The sequence below is a fragment of the Oncorhynchus mykiss genome, chromosome 2 (assembly GCF_013265735.2).
Source record: "Oncorhynchus mykiss isolate Arlee chromosome 2, USDA_OmykA_1.1, whole genome shotgun sequence".
Taxonomy (NCBI): Eukaryota; Metazoa; Chordata; class Actinopteri; order Salmoniformes; family Salmonidae; genus Oncorhynchus; species Oncorhynchus mykiss.
Window position 1 is genome coordinate 97312635 of NC_048566.1, and position 21443 is coordinate 97334077.

General features: G+C 48.6%; 1 protein-coding gene across 1 annotated transcript in view; it reads right to left on the bottom strand.

Annotated features, from left to right (window-relative positions):
• Window positions 1–21443, bottom strand: part of LOC110502515 (reelin-like) — a 298747-nt gene that overhangs the window by 223428 nt on the left and 53876 nt on the right. The window contains exon 2 of the mRNA XM_036960153.1: window positions 2266–2373. Within this exon, the coding sequence (XP_036816048.1) occupies window positions 2266–2373 (108 nt within the window). The remainder of the gene's footprint in view (window positions 1–2265; window positions 2374–21443) is intronic.

Here is a 21443-nt window from a genome sequence, read left to right on the forward strand (position 1 = left end):
CCAGCCCATGTCCTGTACACACTGACACTTCCAGCCCGTGTCCTGTACACACTGACACTTCTAGCCCATGTCCTGTACACACTGACACTTCCAGCCCATGTCCTGTACACACTGACACTTCCAGCCCATGTCCTGTACACACTGACACTTCCACCCCTTGGCCTGTACACACTGACACTTCCAGCCCATGTCCTGTACACACTGACACTTCCAGCCCATGTCCTGTACACACTGACACTTCCACCCCTTGGCCTGTACACACTGACACTTCCAGCCCATGTCCTGTACACACTGACACTTCCAGCCCATGTCCTGTACACACTGACACTTCCAGCCCATGTCCTGTACACACTGACACTTCCAGCCCATGGCTAACACTGATGGTTGACATAAAAGTACAACATCACGGACGTGTTTCCACAGAATTTCCCATAATCTCTTTTTTTTTTTGGGGGGGGGGGGGGGGGGGGGGGGGAGTTCCAAAGCAGTTTCTGAGAAGAGCAGAATGACCTTTTGTGGTCTGGAATGCATACAGTAGGACTGCTTGGCCTGCGTACTAGCTGAGTATAGATCGTTAATAATACGACAGTCAGTCAGTGTATGAAACCGTGTGGGTTTGGTATTTTTCTCTATTGTCCATTGTTCCAACTAATGTCTTAATGATAGGTCTTCTCTTGTGGGTTTATAATGTATTTCCCACAGCATTCAACATAATTTGTAAACTGGGTGGTTTGAACCCTGAATGCTGATTGGCTGACAGCCGTGGTATATCAAGACTATACCATGGGTATGAAAAACATGTGTTTTTCCTGCTCTAGTTAAGTTGGTAACCAGTTTATGAACGCCATAAGGCACCTCTGGGGTTTGTGGTATATGGCCAATATACCACATCGAAGAGCTGTGTCCAGGCACTCCACTTTGCGTCGTGCCTAAGAACAGGCTTTATTGTTTAAGTATTGTATCTCTACAGTATTTCTCCACTCCATTCTTTCAACGATCAAACAGTAAGAATGAATGAATCCCAACAGTCATCCCCAGACTCATCCACAGACTCAACCTCAGGCCACATCATCCCCAGACTGAAACCCAGTCCACATCAACCTTCTGACTCAACCTCAGTTCGCATCAACCACAGACTCATCCCCAGACTCAACCCCAGTCTACATCTTCCCTAGACTCATCCCCAGTCTCAACCCCAGTCCACATCATCCCCAGTCTCAACCCCAAACTCAACCCCAGGCCACATCATCCCCAGACTCAGCCTCAGGCCACATCATCCCCAGACTCAACCTCAGTCCACATCATCCCCAGACTCATCCCCAGACTCAACCCCAGTCTACATCATCCCTAGACTCATCCCCAGTCTCAACCTCAGTCCACCTCATCCCCAGTCTCAACCCCAGTCCACATCATCCCCAGACTCATCCCCAGAATCAACCCCAGGCCACATCATCCCCAGACTCAACCTCAGTCCACATCATCCCCAGTCTCAACCCCAGTCCACATCATCCCCAGACTCATCCCCAAACTCAACCCCAGGCCTCATCATCCCCAGACTCAGCCTCAAGCCACATCATCCCCAGACTCAGCCTCAGGCCACATCATCCCCAGACTCAACCTCAGTCCACATCATCCCCAGACTCATCCCAGACTCAACCCCAGTCTACATCATCCCTAGACTCATCCCCAGACTCAGCCTCAGTCCACATCATCCCCAGTCTCAACCCCAGTCCACATCATCCCCAGACTCATCCCCAGACTCAACCCCAGGCCACATCATCCCCAGACTCAACCTCAGGCCACATCATCCCCAGACTCAACCTCAGGCCACATCATCCCCAGACTCATCCCCAGACTCAACCCCAGGCCACATCATCCCCAGACTCATCCCCAGACTCAACACCAGTCCACATCATCCCCCATCTCAACCCCAGTTGCATCTATCCTCAGACTCAATTCCAGTCCAATCCATTGGTATTGTCAGGGGCTGGACTGGTATCAATGGACTGGTTGAGCTTTACAGACTCTCTCACACACAGTTTTGTGAGGAATACACTGAAGTAATTTCAGTTCCTTCATCTGCATTGATCTGAAAGCAACAGGTGGATGGAAGCGGTTTCACCAGTGACAGCTGATTAAGGAATGGAAAGCCAATTCCATGTGCTTTAGGCTCAGTAGCACAGTAGAATAGAAGTGTTGGCTTGTCTTTCATTGGCTAAACTACACGTTGTTGAGGACATCAAGTAACGGGATTGGTTGACTTACCGAATCCGAATGCAGCAGGAGCAGGGATAGGAGCAGACTGGACAGGAGTGGACGTGTAGAGACCGGTCACCAGCAGACCATCAAAATAAGTACTGGTGGAGACAGTCACTGTGGAGAGACAGAAAGAGAGAGATTTTTAATACATTTTGAAACATTCGTTCAACAGTGGGGGGGTTTGTATTTTTTCTTTCAACAGGTCTCCTTATATACAGTAGCTAATTGCCCAGTGTGATGTTTCACTATCTGACAGAGAACGTGCCTCACACCACCACTCCTCTCACATCCTCACTGATGCTAACGAGACTAACCAACCTAACGAGCCTCAGAACACAGGTGTTAACAAGGATTCTAGCAAGGTCGTTAGAGAGGGGAAGGTGAGAAGGAATCCCCTGAGGGAGGGTGGGGTGAGGGGAAGGGAAAGTAAGGGGGAGGGCAGGAGGGAGATAGAGAGAGTAATAAAGTGGGTGAGAGAGGCAGGAGAGAGAGGGGAGCGGGGAGGTAGTGAGGGAGAGAGGGGAGCAGGGAGGGAGAGAGGGGAGCAGGGAGGGAGAGAGGGGAGCAGGGAGGAAGAGAGGGGAGCAGGGAGGAAGAGAGGGAGAGAGGGGAGCAGGGAGGAAGAGAGGGAGAGAGGGGAGCAGGGAGGTAGTGAGGGAGAGAGGGGAGCAGGGAGGAAGAGAGGGAGAGAGGGGAGCAGGGAGGGAGAGAGGGAGAGAGGGGAGGTAGAGAGGGAGAGAGGGGAGCAGGGAGGGAGAGAGGGAGAGAGGGGAGCAGGGAGGTAGAGATGGAGAGAGGGGAGCAGGGAGGTAGTGAGGGAGAGAGGGGAGCAGGGAGGGAGAGAGGGAGAGAGGGGAGCAGGGAGGGAGAGAGGGAGAGGACATAGTTGGGTGTGCAGGTGCTGTGCAGCTACAGAGGTGGTGGTGCCACACTGTCACAGATGCTACCTGCTATCACTGGGAAGTGTAATTTCACTCAACAAGAGTGGAGCAGGCCAAGTGGAGGTCTGAGTCACATACTGTAGAGTAACCCAACATAACGTTGTCTGATATAACCAGCCACTGTGAAATACAGCTTATTGAACCAACTCATGCATGTTGTGTCCGTAAAATGTATATAGTACTGTATGTATATAGTATGTATGTATATAGTACTGTATGTATATAGTATGTATGTATATAGTATGTATGTATATAGCACTGTGTATATAGTATGTATGTATATAGTACTGTATGTATATAGTATGTATGTATATAGTATGTATGTATATAGTACTGTATGTATATAGTATGTATGTATATAGCACTGTGTATATAGTATGTATGTATATAGTACTGTATGTATATAGTATGTATGTATATAGTATGTATGTATATAGCACTGTGTATATAGTATGTATGTATATAGTACTGTATGTATATAGTATGTATGTATATAGCACTGTGTATATAGTATGTATGTATATAGTACTGTATGTATATAGTACTGTATGTATATAGTACTGTATGTATATAATACTGTATGTATATAGCACTGTGTATATAGTATGTATGTATATAATACTGTATGTATATAGCACTGTGTGTATATAGTATGTATGTATATAGTATGTTTGTATGTATATAGTGCTATATCTATATAGTATTTATAAGCTGGAAGTAGAAGCCTAAGTGTTGTTGTCCATTAGTTTACTCCAATTATGGGAGGGGTGGTAGGGTTAGGGGTGGTAGGGTTAGGGGTGGTAGGGTTAGGGGTGGTAGGGTTAGGGGTGGTAGGGTTAGGGGAAAATTATAAAGGGAAAATATGTATATATGTATGTATGTGTGTGTGTGTGTATGTATGTATGTATGTATGTATGTATGTGTGTGTGTGTGTGTGTGTGTGTGTGTGTGTGTGTGTGTGTGTGTGTGTGTGTGTGTGTGTGTGTGTGTGTGTGTGTGTGTGTGTGTGTGTGTGTGTGTGTGTGTGCGTGTGCGCATGTGTGTGTATGTATATAAATATATTTACCCCCAAAAAGATATGGAAGTGATGCAGACATTTACATTGATGGAAGCTACAATCGATCTGCAATATTAAAGCTGATCCTCCCCTAAAAAATAAACGTTACAATAATTATAATTTGAAAAGTTTATTGGCTTGTATTATTGCCATGGTGACCAACCAAACAATTCACCCCAGTGTTCCCAGTTCATCCCAATTCATCGCCTAGTCACAGTGTGGGATCCATTCACTCGAGGAAACCGCAGTGTTCCCCTGGGGAAGCAGGTTAGCGAGCTAATGCTTCTCTGTGTATGCCTAACTCTGAGTGACAGGACCACAGCACCACATGACTACATTTACTGGAGTTACTGTAAAACTCCACTCGTCACATGACTACATTACGAGAGTTACTGTAAAACTCCACTCGTCACATGACTACATTACTGGAGTTACTGTAAAACTCCACTCGTCTCATGACTACATTTACTGGAGTTACTGTAAAACTCCACTCGTCACATGACTAGAGAGTGACAGGACCGTTGCACTACATGCCCACATCACTAGTGTAAAAACACAAGAGGACAACTTCAGTGTAATGAAACATCACAGGACTACATGACTTCAGAGTGACAGGACTACATGACTTCAGAGTGACAGGACCACAGGACTACATGACAACAGAGTGACAGGACCACAGGACTACAGAGTGACTGGACCACATGATGACTGGGTGTCTGGATGACTGGGTGTCTGGATGACTGGGTTTCTGTCTTGGTGTCGGTCTGTCTGTCTGTCTGTCTGTCTGTCTGTCTGGGTGTCTGTCTGGGTGTCTGTCTGGCTGGGTTCCTGTCTGGGTGCCTGTCTGCCTGTTTGTCTGTTTGGGTGTGTGGGTGTCTGTCTGTCTGTCTGTTTGGGTGTCTGGATGACTGAGTGTCTGTCTGTTTGGGTGTCTGGTTGTTTGAATGACTGGGTGTCTGTTTGGATGTCTGTCTGTTTGGGTGTCTGTCTGGGTGTCTGGATGACTGGGTGTCTGTCTGTTTGGGTGTCTGGATGACTGGGTGTCTGGGTGTCTGGATGACTGGGTGTCTGGGTGTCTGTCTGTTTGGGTGTCTGGATGACTGGGTGTCTGTCTGTTTGGGTGTCTGGATGGCTGGGTGTCTGGGTGTCTGTCTGTTTGGGTGTCTGGATGGCTGGGTGTCTGTCTGTTTGGGTGTCTGTTTGGGTGTCTGGATGACTGGGTGTCTGTCTGTTCGGGTGTTTGGATGACTGGGTGTCTGGATGACTGGGTGTCTGTCTGTTTGGGTGTCTGGGTGTCTGTTTGTTTGGGTGTCTGGGTGTCTGTCTGTTTGGGTGTCTGGATGACTGGGTGTCTGGGTGTCTGGATGACTGGGTGTCTGGGTGTCTGGTTGACTGGGTGACTGGGTGCCTGGGTGTCTGGATGACTGTGTGTCTGTCTGTCTGGGTGTCTGGATGACTGGGTGTCTGGGTGTCTGGATGACTGGGTGTCTGGGTGTCTGGATGACTGGGTGTCTGTCTGTCTGGGTGTCTGGGAGACTGGGTGTCTGGGTGTCTGGATGACTGGGTGTCGGTCTGTCTGGGTGTCTGGATGACTGGGTGTCTGGGTGTCTGGATGACTGGGTGTCTGTCTGTCTGGGTGTCTGGGTGTCTGTCTGTCTGGGTGTTTGAATGACTGGGTGTCTGTCTGTCTGGGTGTCTGGATGACTGGGTGTCTGGATGACTGGGTGTCTGTCTGTCTGGGTGTCTGGATGACTGGGTGTCTGTCTGTCTGGGTGTCTGGATGACTGGGTGTCTGGGTGTCTGGTTGACTGGGTGCCTGGGTGCCTGGGTGTCTGGATGACTGGGTGTCTGTCTGTCTGGGTGTCTGGATGACTGGGTGTCTGGGTGTCTGGTTGACTGGGTGTCTGGATGACTGGGTGTCTGGGTGTCTGTCTGTTTGGGTGTCTGGATGACTGGGTGTCTGTCTGTTTGGGTGTCTGGATGGCTGGGTGTCTGTCTGTTTGGGTGTCTGTTTGGGCGTCTGGATGACTGGGTGTCTGGTTGACTGGGTGCCTGGGTGCCTGGGTGTCTGGATGACTGGGTGTCTGTCTGTCTGGGTGTCTGGATGACTGGGTGTCTGGGTGTCTGGTTGACTGGGTGTCTGGATGACTGGGTGTCTGGATGACTGGGTTTCTGTCTGTCTGGGTGTCTGGATGACTGGGTGTCTGGATGACTGGGTGTCTGTCTGTCTGGGTGTCTGGATGACTGGGTGTCTGTCTGTCTGGCTGTCTGGATGACTGGGTGTCTGGGTGTCTGGGTGTCTGGATGACTGGGTGTCTGGATGACTGGGTGTCTGTCTGTTTGGGTGTCTGGATTACTGGATGACTGGGAGTACATGAAAGAAGAAAACTTTTTTGGAACCAAAGCCGTTAACTGACCTAGGATTCCGCCTTCGTTTTGGGGGAATTGGAGGAAACATTTGAAAAGAAAGTGGTGTACTGGTCTGTCTGTCTCCAACATGTGTATTAGTCTCTGTCTGTCTCTGACATGTGTATTAGTCTCTGTCTGTCTCTGACATGTGTATTAGTCTCTGTCTGTCTCTGACATGTGTATTAGTCTCTGTCTGTCTCTGACATGTGTATTAGTCTCTGTCTGTCTCTGACATGTGTATTAGTCTCTGTCTGTCTCTGACATGTGTATTAGTCTCTGTCTGTCTCCAACATGTGTATTAGTCTCTGTCTGTCTCTGACATGTGTATTAGTCTCTGTCTGTCTCTGACATGTGTATTAATCTCTGTCTGTCTCTGACATGTGTATTCGTCTCTGTCTGTCTCTGACATGTGTATTAGTCTCTGTCTGTCTCCAACATGTGTATTAGTCTCTGTCTGTCTCTGACATGTGTATTAGTCTCTGTCTTTCTCTGACATGTGTATTAGTCTCTGTCTGTCTCTGACATGTGTATTCGTCTCTGTCCGTCTCTGACATGGGTATTAGTCTCTGTCTGTCTCCGACATGTGTATTAGTCTCTGTCTGTCTCTGACATGTGTATTAGTCTCTGTCTGTCTCTGACATGTGTATTAGTCTCTGTCTGTCTCCAACATGTGTATTAGTCTCTGTCTGTCTCTGACATGTGTATTAGTCTCTGTCTGTCTCTGACATGTGTATTAGTCTCTGTCTGTCTCTGACATGTGTATTAGTCTCTGTCTGTCTCTGACATGTGTATTAGTCTCTGTCTGTCTCTGACATGTGTATTAGTCTCTGTCTGTCTCCGACATGTGTATTAGTCTCTGTCTGTCTCTGACATGTGTATTAGTCTCTGTCTGTCTCTGACATGTGTATTAGTCTCTGTCTGTCTCCAACATGTATATTAGTCTCTGTCTGTCTCTGACATGTGTATTAGTCTCTGTCTGTCTCCAACATGTGTATTAGTCTCTGTCTGTCTCCAACATGTGTATTAATCTCTGTCTGTCTCTGACATGTGTATTAGTCTCTGTCTGTCTCTGACATGTGTATTAGTCTCTGTCTGTCTCTGACATGTGTATTAGTCTCTGTCTGTCTCCAACATGTGTATAAGTCTCTGTCTGTCTCCAACATGTGTAGTAGTCTCTGTCTGTCTCTGACATGTGTATTAGTCTCTGTCTGTCTCCAACATGTGTATTAGTCTCTGTCTGTCTCTGACATGTGTATTAATCTCTGTCTGTCTCTGACATGTGTATTAGTCTCTGTCTGTCTCCAACATGTGTATTAGTCTCTGTCTGTCTCTGACATGTGTATTAATCTCTGTCTGTCTCTGACATGTGCATTAGTCTCTGTCTGTCTCCAACATGTGTATTAGTATCTGTCTGTCTCTGACATGTGTATTAGTCTCTGTCTGTCTCCAAAATGTGTATTAATCTCTGTCTGTCTCCAACATGTGTATTAATCTCTGTCTGTCTCCAACATGTGTATTAGTCTCTGTCTGTCTCCAAGATGTGTATTAGTCTCTGTCTGTCTCCAAGATGTGTATTAGTCTCTGTCTGTCTCCAACATGTTGTGTCTACAGTCAAACAGGGACTACAAAAGAAAAACCAGCCCGTCGCGGACCACGATGTCTTGCTCCCAGACAAACTAAACAACTTCTTTGCTCGCTTTGAGGACAATACAGTGCCACTGACACGGCCAGCTACAGTACCTGCAGACTCTCCTTCACTGCAGCTAACGTGTGTGAAACATTTAAACGTTTTAACCCTCACAAGGCTGCAGGCCCAGACGTCATCCCCAGCCGCGTTCTCAGAGCATGCGCAGACCAGCTGGCTGGTGTGCTTTTGGACATATTCAATCAAACCTTATCCCAGTTTTCTGTTCCCACATGCTTCAAGAGGGCCACCATTGTTCTTGTTCCCAAGAAAGCTAAGGTAACTGAGCTAAACGACTACCGTCCCGTAGCACTCACTTCCGTCATCATGAAGTGCTTTGAGAGACTAGTCAAGGACCGTATCACCTCCACCCTACCTGACACCCTAGATCCACTCCAATTTGATTACCACCCCAATAGGCCCACAGACGACGCAATCGCAATCACACTGCACACTGCACACTGCCCTATCCCATCTGGACAAGAGGAATACCTATGTAAGAATGCTGTTCATCGACTACAACTCAGCATTTAACACCATAGTACCCTAGTGTAGTATCCAAACTCGTCATTAAGCTCGAGACCCTGGGACTCAACCCCGCCCTGTGCGACTGGGTCCTGGACTTCCTGACGGGCCGCCCCAAGGTGGTGAGGGTAGGTAACAACATCTCCACCCCTCTGATCCTCAACACTGGGGCCCAACAAGGGTGCGTTCTCAGCCCTCTCCTGTACTCTCTGTTCACCCATGACTGCATGGCCACGTACACCTCCAACTCAATCATCAAGTTTGCAGACGACACAACAGTGGTAGGCTTGATCACCAACAACGACGAGACGGCCTTCAGGGAAGAGGTGAGGGCCCTCGGAGTGTGGTGTCAGGAAAATAACCTCAAACTCAACGTCAACAAAACAAAGGAGATGATCGTGGACTTCAGGAAACAGCAGAGGGAGCACCCCCCTATCCACATCGAAGGGACAGTAGTGGAGAAAGTGGAAAGTTTTAAGTTCCTCGGCGTACACATCATGGACAAACTGAAATGGTCCACCCACACAGACAGTGTGGTGAAGAAGGCGCAGCAGCATCTCTTGAACCTCAGGAGGCTGAAGAAATTTGGCTTGTCACCAAAAACACTCAAACTTTTACAGATGCACAATCGAGAGCATCAAGTCGGGCTGTATCACCACCTGGTACGGCAACTGCTCTGCCTATAACCGTAAGGCTCTCCAGAGGGTAGTGAGGTCTGCACAACGCATCACCGGGTGCAAACTACCTGCCCTCCAGGACACATACACCGCCCGATGTCACAGGAAGGCCAAAAAAGATCATCAAGGACATCAACCACCAAAGCCACTGCCTGTTCACAGCTCTACCATCCAGAAGGCAAGGTCAAAGCTGGGACCGAGAGACTGAAAAACAGCTTATATCTCAAGGCAATCAGACTGTTAAACAGCCACCACTAACATCGAGTGACTGCTGCCAACATACTGACTCAACTCCAGCCACTTTAATAATGGAAAAATGTATGTAATAAATATATCACTAGCCACTTTAAACAATGCCACTTCATGTAATGTTTACATACCCTACATTACTCATCTCATATGTATATACTGTACTCTATACTATCTACTGCATCTAGCCTATGCCGTTCTGCCATCACTCATTAATATATTTTTATGTACATATTCTTATTCATTCCTTTACACTTGTGTGTATAGGGTAGTAGTTGTGAAATGATGAAGGGATGGAGGGATGAAGGGATGGAGGGATAGAGGGATGGAGGGATGAAGGGATGAAGGTGTGTGTGTGTGTGTGTGTGTGTGTGTGTGTGTGTGTGTGTGTGTGTGTGTGTGTGTGTGTGTGTGTCCAAATCCCCCCCACAGGTGAATAGATGAGTATGGATCTGATTGGCTTATGAGTCTGGTCCCTTTCATCGTTAGGTGAAAGAGAGGAGTAACACAGCACACACACACACACACACACACATTTCTAAAGAGCCTTTGAAGGTATCCTTAACATTCTTGTCTCCATCTCTGGCTGATTGCTCGCCGAGGGGAATACCAAGAGCTTCATCAACAACGCTATCATCCTAGACCTGTGTGTGTGTGTGTGTGTGTGTGTGTGTGTGTGTGTGTGTGTGTGTGTGTGTGTGTGTGTGTGTGTGTGTGTGTGTGTGTGTGTGTGTGTGTGTGTGTGTGTGTGTGTGTGTGTGTGTATACAAAGCAGGTGTTTGCATGGTTCATGGTTCATGGTTCAACCAAACATCTGGGTAGAATTGAGTCAAAAGGGTGCCATCACTCAGCTCTGCTACAAATACAGATATATATATATATGCGAAAGTATTCGGCCCCCTTGAACTTTGCGACCTTTTGCCACATTTCAGACTTCAAACATAAAGATATAAAACTGTATTTTTTTGTGAAGAATCAACAACAAGTGGGACACAATCATGAAGTGGAACGACATTTATTGGATATTTCAAACTTTTTTAACAAATCAAAAACTGAAAAATTGGGCGTGCAGAATTATTCAGCCCTTTACTTTCAGTGCAGCAAACTCTCTCCAGAAGTTCAGTGAGGATCTCTGAATGATCCAATGTTGACCTAAATGACTAATGATGATAAATACAATCCACCTGTGTGTAATCAAGTCTCCGTATAAATGCACCTGCACTGTGATAGTCTCAGAGGTTCGTTAAAAGCGCAGAGAGCATCATGAAGAACAAGGAACACACCAGGCAGGTCCGAGATACTGTTGTGAAGAAGTTTAAAGCCGGATTTGGATACAAAAATATTTCCCAAGCTTTAATAAACATCCCAAGGAACACTGTGCAAGCGATAATATTGAAATGGAAGGAGTATCAGACCACTGCAAATCTACCAAGACCTGGCCGTCCCTCTAAACTTTCAGCTCATACAAGGAGAAGACTGATCAGAGATGCAGCCAAGAGGCCAATGATCACTCTGGATGAACTGCAGAGATCTACAGCTGAGGTGGGAGACTCTGTCCATAGGACAACAATCAGTCGTATATTGCACAAATCTGTCCATAATGGAAGAGTGGCAAGAAGAAAGCCATTTCTTAAAGATATCCATAAAAAGTGTTGTTTAAAGTTTGCCACAAGCCACCTGGGAGACACACCAAATATGTGGAAGACGGTACTCTGGTCAGATGAAACCAAAATTGAACTTTTTGGCAACAATGCAAAACGTTATGTTTGGCGCAAAAGCAACACTGCTCATAACCCTGAACACACCATCCCCACTGTCAAACATGGTGGTGGCAGCATCATGGTTTGGGCCTGCTTTTCTTCAGCAGGGACAGGGAATATGGTTAAAATTGATGGGAAGATGGATGGAGCCAAATACAGGACCATTCTGGAAGAAAACCTGATGGAGTCTGCAAAAGACCTGAGACTGGGACGGAGATTTGTCTTCCAACAAGACAATGATCCAAAACATAAAGCAAAATCTACAATGGAATGGTTCAAAAATAAACATATCCAGGTGTTAGAATGGCCAAGTCAAAGTCCAGACCTGAATCCAATCAAGAATCTGTGGAAAAAACTGAAAACTGCTGTTCACAAATGCTCTCCATCCAACCTCACTGAGCTCGAGCTGTTTTGCAAGGAGGAATGGGAAAAAATGTCAGTCTCTCGATGTGCAAAACTGATAGAGACATACCCCAAGTGACTTACAGTTGTAATTGCAGCAAAAGGTGGCGCTACAAAGTATTAACGTAAGGGGGCTGAATAATTTTGCACGCCCAATTTTTCAGTTTTTGATTTGTTAAAAAAGTTTGAAATATCCAATAAATGTCGTTCCACTTCATGATTGTGTCCCACTTGTTGTTGATTCTCACAAAAAAATACAGTTTTATATCTTTATGTTTGAAGCCTGAAATGTGGCAAAAGGTCGCAAAGTTCAAGGGGGCCGAATACTTTCGCAATGCACTGTATCTTCTCTCCAGGAGCATTCCACAGATTTACAGCACCTCTCCCTTCCCCTCCACCTCAGCACTCCTGTTCTCCTGTCCTCCCTTTTCTTCAGCACTCAGGTGGGCTTTGACCCTGACTCCTCTCTACTGCACTCCTCCCTTTTCATCCCTCTCTTCTCTTTCACCTCAATCTGAGTAAGACCTCTCTGTTCTCCCTTCAGGCACTCAGGTAGGTCCTGTCTTCTGACCAACACGGACTCCTCTCTACTGCACTCCTCCTTTCTCATCCCTCTCTTCTCTTTCACCTCAATCTGAGTAAGACCTCTCTCTACCACTGTTCTCCCTTCAGGCACTCAGGTAGGTCCTGTCTTCTGACCAACATGGACTCCTCTCTACTGCACTCCTCCCTTCTCATCCCTCTCTTCTCCTTCTCATTCAGTGGTGGAAAAAGTACCCAACGGTCCGACTTGAGTAAAAGTAAAGATACCTTAATTAATAGAATAAATGACTCAAGTACTCCTGTACTCCACACACACACACACACACACACACACACACACACACACACACACACACACACACACACACACACACTGCAGTGCAGTGTGTCTTTCTATAGGCCTTGTACTCCAGCATGTAATATTGATGTAGAGCTGTGCTACGCCTTCATTACACACACACACACACACACACACACACACACACACACACACACACACACACACACACACACACACACACACACACACACACACACACACACACACACACTGGCTGGTGCTCCTGAGCCTTCTACTCCTCAAATATTGATGGTTCTTGTGCTGCCTTACCCTTTACATGCCTCTCCTGGCTTCCTTCTACCCTCTCCTCTCCTCTCCCACCGCCTAATCTCCTCTCCTTACCCCCTCCTCTCCTTTTCTTAACCCCTCCTCTCCTCACCTACCCCCTCCTCTCCTCTCCTCTCCTACCGCCTAATCTCCTCTCCTTACCACCTCCTCTCCTTTTCTTAACCCCTCCCCTCCTCTCCTAGCCCCTCCTCTCCTCTCCTACCACTTCTTCTCCTCTCCTTACCCCCTCCTGTACACTCCCCTCCTTTCCTCTCCTCTCCTCTCCTACCACCTCCTGTCCACTCCCCTCCTCTCCTACCCCATCTGCTCCTCTCCTAACCCCCTCCTCTCTCACCCACTCCTGTACACTCCCCTCCTCTCCTCTCCTACCCCCTCCGCTCTTCTCCTCTCCTACCCCCCTCCTGTCCACGTCCCTCATCTCCTCTCTTACCCCCTCCACTCCGCTCCTCTCCTCCCCCCTTCTCTCCTCCGCTCTTCTCATCTCCTACCCGCTCCTCTCCTCTTCTACCCCCTCCTCTCCTCTCCTACCCCCTCCTCTCCTCTCCTACCCTCTCCTATCCCCTCCGCTCTTCTCCTCTCTTACCCCCCTCCTGTCCACTCCCCACATCTCCTCTTACCCCCTCCGCTCCGCTCCTCTCCTCTCCTACCCCCTTCTCCCCTCCGCTCTTCTCATCTCCTACCCGCTCCTCTTCTCTCCTACCCCTCCTCTCCTCTCCCTCCTCTCCTCTCCCCTCATACCCCCTCATATTTCCTCCTCTGTTCTCCTCTCCTACCCCCTCCTCTCCTCATCCCTCTCTGAGTCTGACAGGAGAAGGGTCAACCAGCCCACTCTCACAGATGAGCACATAACACAACCAGCTAACTGCGCAATACACAAACAACATAACAATCTACAAAACAAGGTACATAACAATCTACAAAACGAGCTATATAACAATCCTACAAAGTTTTTAAAAGTATTTTTACTACAATTTAGCGCACACAAAAATGTCTTAATTGGCATTAATAAGAATGAGACCACAACACATATAAAATACTATGAGCTGCATGACTACAGGAAGTAGAACAAAACTACACATAAAAAGACTTTGTCTCAAATAAAATCTACATGTTTAAGTCACAATGCTTTGTAAACAACAGGTGTAGACTAAAAGTGAAATGCTTTGTAAACAACAGGTGTAGACTAACAGTGAAATGCTTTGAAAACAACAGGTGTAGAGGGGCCACTACTGTACTTATAGAAGTGTTATAGAGGGGCCACTACTACACTTATAGAGGTGTTATAGAGGGGCCACTACTACACTTATAGAGGTGTTGTTGAAGGGGTTATAGAGGGGCCATTCCTGTACGGTCAGTCCGGATGGACGAGTACTTAACTATAGCAGGGCGGACTGAGACCATCCTAATTCCTGCCCCTTCCACTGCCCTGTCGTGCAGATCAGTCATGGCTACGCCCTCAGATTACCCTACCTTCCTGTTCAGCTGCCAGACTTTTCTCCACTATTGGAAACGTTTCAAATTCTTTCAACGTTTGCTTTAGTCTGCCTGGAGTTCCATGGGGGCGGGGTTTGCCGTTATGTGACAATTTGATTGGTTCCATTAAGCCAGGCAAGGTTAATCAAGCACAGATATAGCATTTGAAAACAGTTTCAAATAGTGTTTGAACTCAGGTCCTGGTAGGGGTACAACAGTAGACCTGTGCCATGCTTTTACCTAAGACTGGTCTGAGATCATACCTCCTCATCCCTGCCAACGCCTGATTGGCTGTACGCTTTGCTGCACATAACGGAGACGTCACTATTACAGATAGACTTGTAGGAGACGTCCTTATGTGTGTGTGTGTGTGTGTGTGTGTGTGTGTGTGTGTGTGTGTGTGTGTGTGTGTGTGTGTGTGTGTGTGTGTGTGTGTGTGTGTGTGTGTGTGCGTGTGCGTGTGTGTGTGAGCGTGTGTGAGCGTGTGTGTGTGTGAGCGCGTGTGTGTGTGTGTGTGTATGTGTGTGTGTGTCCCATGTTGAGCATGTATGTGTCATATGATGCCATGGTAGGGTCTTAGATTTAGGGTGCTATCGGGTCGTTCTTCCACCTCCCCCCCCATTTCCCATGCAGACAAGCCTCCTTGTTAGCAGACTCTAACAGCAACAGATTTTCCACTGTACCATTAGACCCAGGAGAAGCCAGACTGCCTCCCTTCCTCCTCCCTTCCTCCCTTCCCCCTTTCCCATGCAGACAAGCCTCCTTGTTCGCAAACTCTCACAGCAATGCATTCATGTTCTGTCATTGTATTGGAAAGATTCTGGTCTGCTGAGATTTTCCAATGTACCATTAGACCCAGGAGAAGCCAGGCTGCCCCCCCCCCCCACCCCCCCCCACCCCCCTCACCCCTACCCTTTCCCCCAGTCCCAAGGACCTACCTGCCGGTCCACAACCAAGCTTCTGATGGACCTCATTGTCATCACATACAATGAATCCATATACCCACCAGTAACCTCAATTGCACACATTTCTAAGAGTTTTTTTTAAATTGATAACCTTGGCGATTGTAAAAGTCTGGAGAGAAAAACAAAATCTATAACACAATACATTTACAGCGTATAGTAGAATCTGAAACATCACAACAGTAAAGAATTTCATTCAACACAAATCTTATTTCCGAATGGCTTCATCCGTTTTTTTCCTGGAGACTGAATGGCTGGATAAAGACAGCCTTCTGACCTATATCCTGCTGACAGACAGACAAAGTGTGGTTCGTTTCCCCCCCGTGTCCCAGAGGAAATGGAACAGCCCACATTCCCCTGGTGTCCTGCACAGGTGACTGAGGGTTGAACCAAATCAGGAAGCTCAGGGGGGAGGTGGCACCCTGACACTGACCTGGCTTGGATTGGGAAACAGATGGAGAGTAGACCCAAAGCTTACCCCGTGGTCCTCTACTCCATTTCCTGGTCCTTATGGCGTGTGTGTGTGTGTGTGTGTGTGTGTGTGTGTGTGTGTTTGTGTGTGTGTGTGTGTGTGTGTTTGTGTGTGTGTGTGTGTGTGTGTGTGTGTATGTGTGTGTGTGTGTCATGTTGAGCATGTATGTATCATACGATGCCAAGGTAGGGTCTTAGATTTATTATTCCATTGCTATACCCTGAATGGTACCACCCTGTCCTGATGGCACCACCCTGCCCTACTGGCACCACCCTGCTCTGATGGCACCACCCTGCTCTGAAGGCACCACCCTGCTCTGAAGGCACCACCCTGCCCTGATGGCACCACCATGCCCTGATGGCACCACCCTGCCCTGAAGGCACCACAACCACCCTGCCCTGATGGCACCACCCTGCCCTACTGGCACCACCCTAACCTGATGGAACCACCCTGCTCTGATGGCACCACCCTGCCCTGATGGCACCACCCTGTCCTGATGGCACCACCCTGCCCTGATGGCACCACCCTGCCCTACTGGCACCACCCTGCCCTGAAGGCACCACCCTGCCCTGATGGAATCCCCATCTGCTGCTGGGAAATCTACACAACTGACAACACCTCAGATTTTAAAGGTCTTATAATGCAGATGTCTTTCTACAGGCTCCATCTCCTCCTAACTTTTAGTACAGACAGCACCATCTGTATTATCCATCTCCTCCTGACAGGCCCCATCTCCTCCTGACAGGCCCCATCTCCTCCTAACAGGCCCCATCTCCTCCTAACAGGCCCCATCTCCTCCTAACAGGCCCCATCTCCTCCTAACAGGCCCCATCTCCTCCTAACAGGCCCCATCTCCTCCTGACAGGCCCCATCTCCCCCTGACAGGCCCCATCTCCTCCTAACAGGCCCCATCTCCTCCTAACAGGCCCCATCTCCTCCTAACAGGCCCAATCTTCTCTAAACAGGCCCATCTCCTCCTGACAGGCCCCATCTCCTCCTAACAGGCCCCATCTCCTCCTGACAGGCCCCATCTCCTCCTGACAGGCCCATCTCCTCCTGACAGGCCCCATCTCCTCCTTACAGGCCCCATCTCCTCCTTAAAGGCCCATCTCCTCCAAATAAGCCCCATCTTCTTCGAACAGATCCCATCTCCTGCTAACAGGCCCCATCTCCTCCTAAAAGGCCCCATCTCCTCCTAACAGGCCCCAATCTCCTCCTTAAAGGCCCAATCTTCTCCAAACAAGCCCCATCTTCTCCTAACAGGCCCCATCTCCTCCAAACAGGCCCTGTCTCCTCCCAAAAGGCCCCATCTCCTCCTAAAAGGCCCCAACCTCCTCCTTTACAGGCCCAATTTTCTCCAAACAAGCCCCATCTTCTCCTAACAGGCCCCAACTCCTCCTAACAGGCCCCATCTCCTCCTAACTGGCCCAATCTCCTCCTTAAAGGCTCTATCTTCTCCAAACAGGCCCCATCTCCTCCTAACAGGCCCCATCTCCTCCTAACTGGCCCAATCTCCTCCTTAAAGGCTCTATCTTCTCCAAACAGGCCCCATCTCCTCCTAACAGGCCCCATCTCCTCCTAACAGGCCCCATCTCCTCCTAACAGGCCCCATTTCCTCCTAACAGGCCCCATCTCCTCCTTAAAGGCTCTATCTTCTCCAAACAGGCCCCATCTCCTCCTAACAGGCCCCATCTCCTCCTAACAGGCCCCATCTCCTCCTAACATGCCCCATTTCCTCCTAACAGGCCCCATCTCCTCCTAACAGGCCCCATCTCCTCCTAACAGGCCCAATTTTCTCCAAACAAGCCCCATCTTCTCCTAACAGGCCCCAACTCCTCCTAACAGGCCCCATCTCCTCCTAACTGGCCCAATCTCCTCCTTAAAGGCTCTATCTTCTCCAAACAGGCCCCATCTCCTCCTAACAGGCCCCATCTCCTCCTAACAGGCCCCATCTCCTCCTAACAGGCCCCATTTCCTCCTAACAGGCCCCATCTCCTCCTAACAGGCCCCATCTCCTCCTAACAGGCCCCATCTCCTCCTGACAGGCCCCATCTCCTCCTAACAGGCCCCATTTCCTCCTAACAGGCCCCATCTCCTCCTAACAGGCCCCATCTCCTCCGAACAGGCCCCATCTCCTCCTGACAGGCCCCATCTCCTCCTAATATGCCCCATCTCCTCCTAACAGGCCCCATCTCCTCCTGACAGGCACCATCTTCTCCAAACAGGCCCCATCTCCTCCTAATATGCCCCATCTCCTCCTAACAGGCCCCATCTCCTCCAAACAGGCCCCATCTCCTCCTAACAGGCCCCATCTCCTCCTTAAAGGCCCCTTCTTCCCCAAACAAGCCCCATCTTCTCCAAACAGGCCCCATCTCCTCCTGACAGGCCCCATCTCCTCTTAACAGGCCCCATCTCCTCCTTAAAGGCCCCATATTCTCCAAACAAGCCCCATCTTCTCCAAACAGGTCCCATCTCCTCCTAACAGGCCCTATCTCTTCCTAAAAGGTCCCATCTCCTCCTAAAAGGCTCCATCACCTCCTAACAGGCCCCATCTTCTCTAAACAGGCCCCATCTCCTCCTAACAGGCCCCATCTCCTCCTAACAGGCCCCATCTCCCCCTAACAGGCCCCATCTCCTCCTAACAGGCCCCATCTCCTCCTAACAGGCCCCATCTCCTCCTAACAGGCCCCATTTCCTCCTAACAAGCCCCATCTCCTCCTAACAGGCCCCATCTCCCCCTAACAGGCCCCATCTCCTCCTAACAGGCCCCATCTCCTCCTAACAGGCCCCATCTCCTCCTAACAGGCCCCATCTCCTCCTAATGGGGCCCATTAGGGTTATGAACCGGGGCATTTGGAGCCACAAAGGAAAACTGACTCTGAATCAATGTTTAAAATCTGGAGTCACGATGATGGAAAAATGAAACCGGAACACTGCTGTTGATAGTATCACTGCTCTTTAATAGGCCATTCTTCTGTTTTTTTGTGACTCCAGAACAAAACCAGCAGCAAAGAGCTAAAAGCTTGGTGAATATCTGTGATCAAGACAGTCGTTTCAGATCCATTTTGAAGCATTATTAAGAGACTGGGGGTGTATGGGGGTTGAAGCCTGTCTGAGTGACTTAGTGACTTAGTATCACCTCCACAGCATCACCCCTGCAGCATCAATCACGCAGATTCACGCCCACAGCTTCACGCCCAGAGCTTCACCCCAGCAGACTCACCCCAGCAGCCTCACCACTACAGCCTCACCACTACAGCCTCACCATTACAGCCTCACCACTACAGCCTCACCCCAGCAGCCTCACCACTACAGCCTCACCACTACATCCTCACCCCAGCAGCCTCATCCCAGCAGACTCACCACTACAGCCTCACCACAGTAGCCTCACCACTACAGCCTCACCCCTACAGACTCACCACTACAGCCTCACCCCAGCAGCCTCACCACTACAGCCTCACCCGTACAGCCTCACCCCAGCAGCCTCACCACTACAGCCTCACCCCAGCAGCCTCACCCCAGCAGGGTTCATGTTCCCAAAACACGGCTAAAATCAGCCCCGATAGATAGAACCCGTTCTTCCCTTTTTCATGACAGGAACCATTTCCTTACTGCTTCCAAAGACTAAATGTGTCCTGTTTGTGTGTGTGTGTGTGTGTGTGTGTGTGTGTGTGTGTGTGTGTGTGTGTGTGTGTGTGTGTGTGTGTGTGTGTGTGTGTGTGTGTGTGTGTGTGTGTGTGTGTGTGTGTGTGTGTGTGTGTGAGTTTGTGCGTGCGCTACTCTCCTTCTCCACCTCAGAGAGCTTTGATACCAAACCACCACTGTTGGGCTGTTCAGCATTTTTCATCAGATCAGATCAGTGGACGGAGAGACACTGAGACGTCCATCCCATTTTTCATCAGATCAGATCAGTGGACGGAGAGACACTGAGACGTCCATCTCAGCCTGATAATCAGCAGCTCAAACATTCACCACTTTTTATTTCTAAACATTGGATCTTCTGTGTGTTTACTCAGCAGCCTCACCTCAGCAGACCCACCTCAGCAGCCTCACCTCAGCAGCCTCACCTCAGCAGACCCACCTCAGCAGCCTCACCTCAGCAGCCTCACCTCAGCAGCCTCACCTCAGCAGCCTCACCTCAGCAGACTCACCTCAGCAGCCTCACCCCAGCAGCCTCACCCCAGCAGCCTCACATCAGCAGACTCACCTCAGCAGCCCCACCCCAGCAGCCTCACCCCAGCAGCCTCACCCTGTGTGTTTACTCTGTAAGGACATTCACTTGTCAGCTAGTGTGAAACCTTTCTTTCTTCTGTCAGAGTAATTTATCTTACGTCTACGGCTCAAAGAATGATAGCCAAAGGTGTATGTGTTTTGGTAAGGAGATGGACTCTTGTTATCTTAGCTTCAGAACCTATTTACTAAGATAAACCTGTGACACAGAGCATTATGGGTACTCTAGTACGGAATGCTACAACGGCTGTTGTGAGAATGGAGAATGGTATCGAGGAAGAGGAGAAGGAGGGTGAAAAGGTAGGATAATGTCCGGTCCCTTGGGGAGACAGACAGCAATGGAAATGAAATGGAATACTTCAGAGAAATTAGAATGTCACTATACTAAGAAACAGAGTGTAATACTGAGGAATATTTATATATATTGTTTTCAACGATCTCAGAGCCTCCCCGTGGGATATCATAGGACCATTCTGGTTCGATTCCAAAGGAAGACAAGGAGCTACTCGGCCAACGGTTCTGCACTATGTGCCTTCCACAGACAATTTCTCAGTGCCAAAAAGATCAAAGTCCAGCCTTTCTGGTGAGAGCCAAGAGGAGGGTGTTGTTAAGATCTCCCCGTGATTGAGTCTACCTGTTCAAGAAGCAGCAGAATGCAAGCCGAGAGAGATGGTAGAATCAGGTGTTGTTAAGATCTCCCCGTGACTGAGTCTACCTGTTCAAGAAGCAGCAGAATGCAAGTCGAGAGAGATGGTAGAATCAGGATCTCTCCGTGATTGAGTCTACCTGTTCAAGAAGCAGCAGAATGCAAGCCGAGAAAGATGGTAGAATCAGATCCATTCAGCCATGAGACAGACAGACAGACAAACGCAGCATCTACCGTAAATTGAGTGATTATAATATATTTCTAACCATATAGCAGTGCTGCACAACAGCCTAAAACAGACAAAGACAACTAAAGATCTGCAGTATTTAACAAGGGGCTGAATTGTGTATAAGCGTGTAAACGGTGTGACCATAGTAAAAATAAAAACTTCAAACCACACAAACGTAGATTTGAGAGTATACACCCCCGTACACAGGGCTAAAGAGTATGTAACTTAAAGAGAATGTCAGCCTCTCAAACTGGGGAAAGACCCAAACCTCAACTCTCTGAACACTCACAACACTCA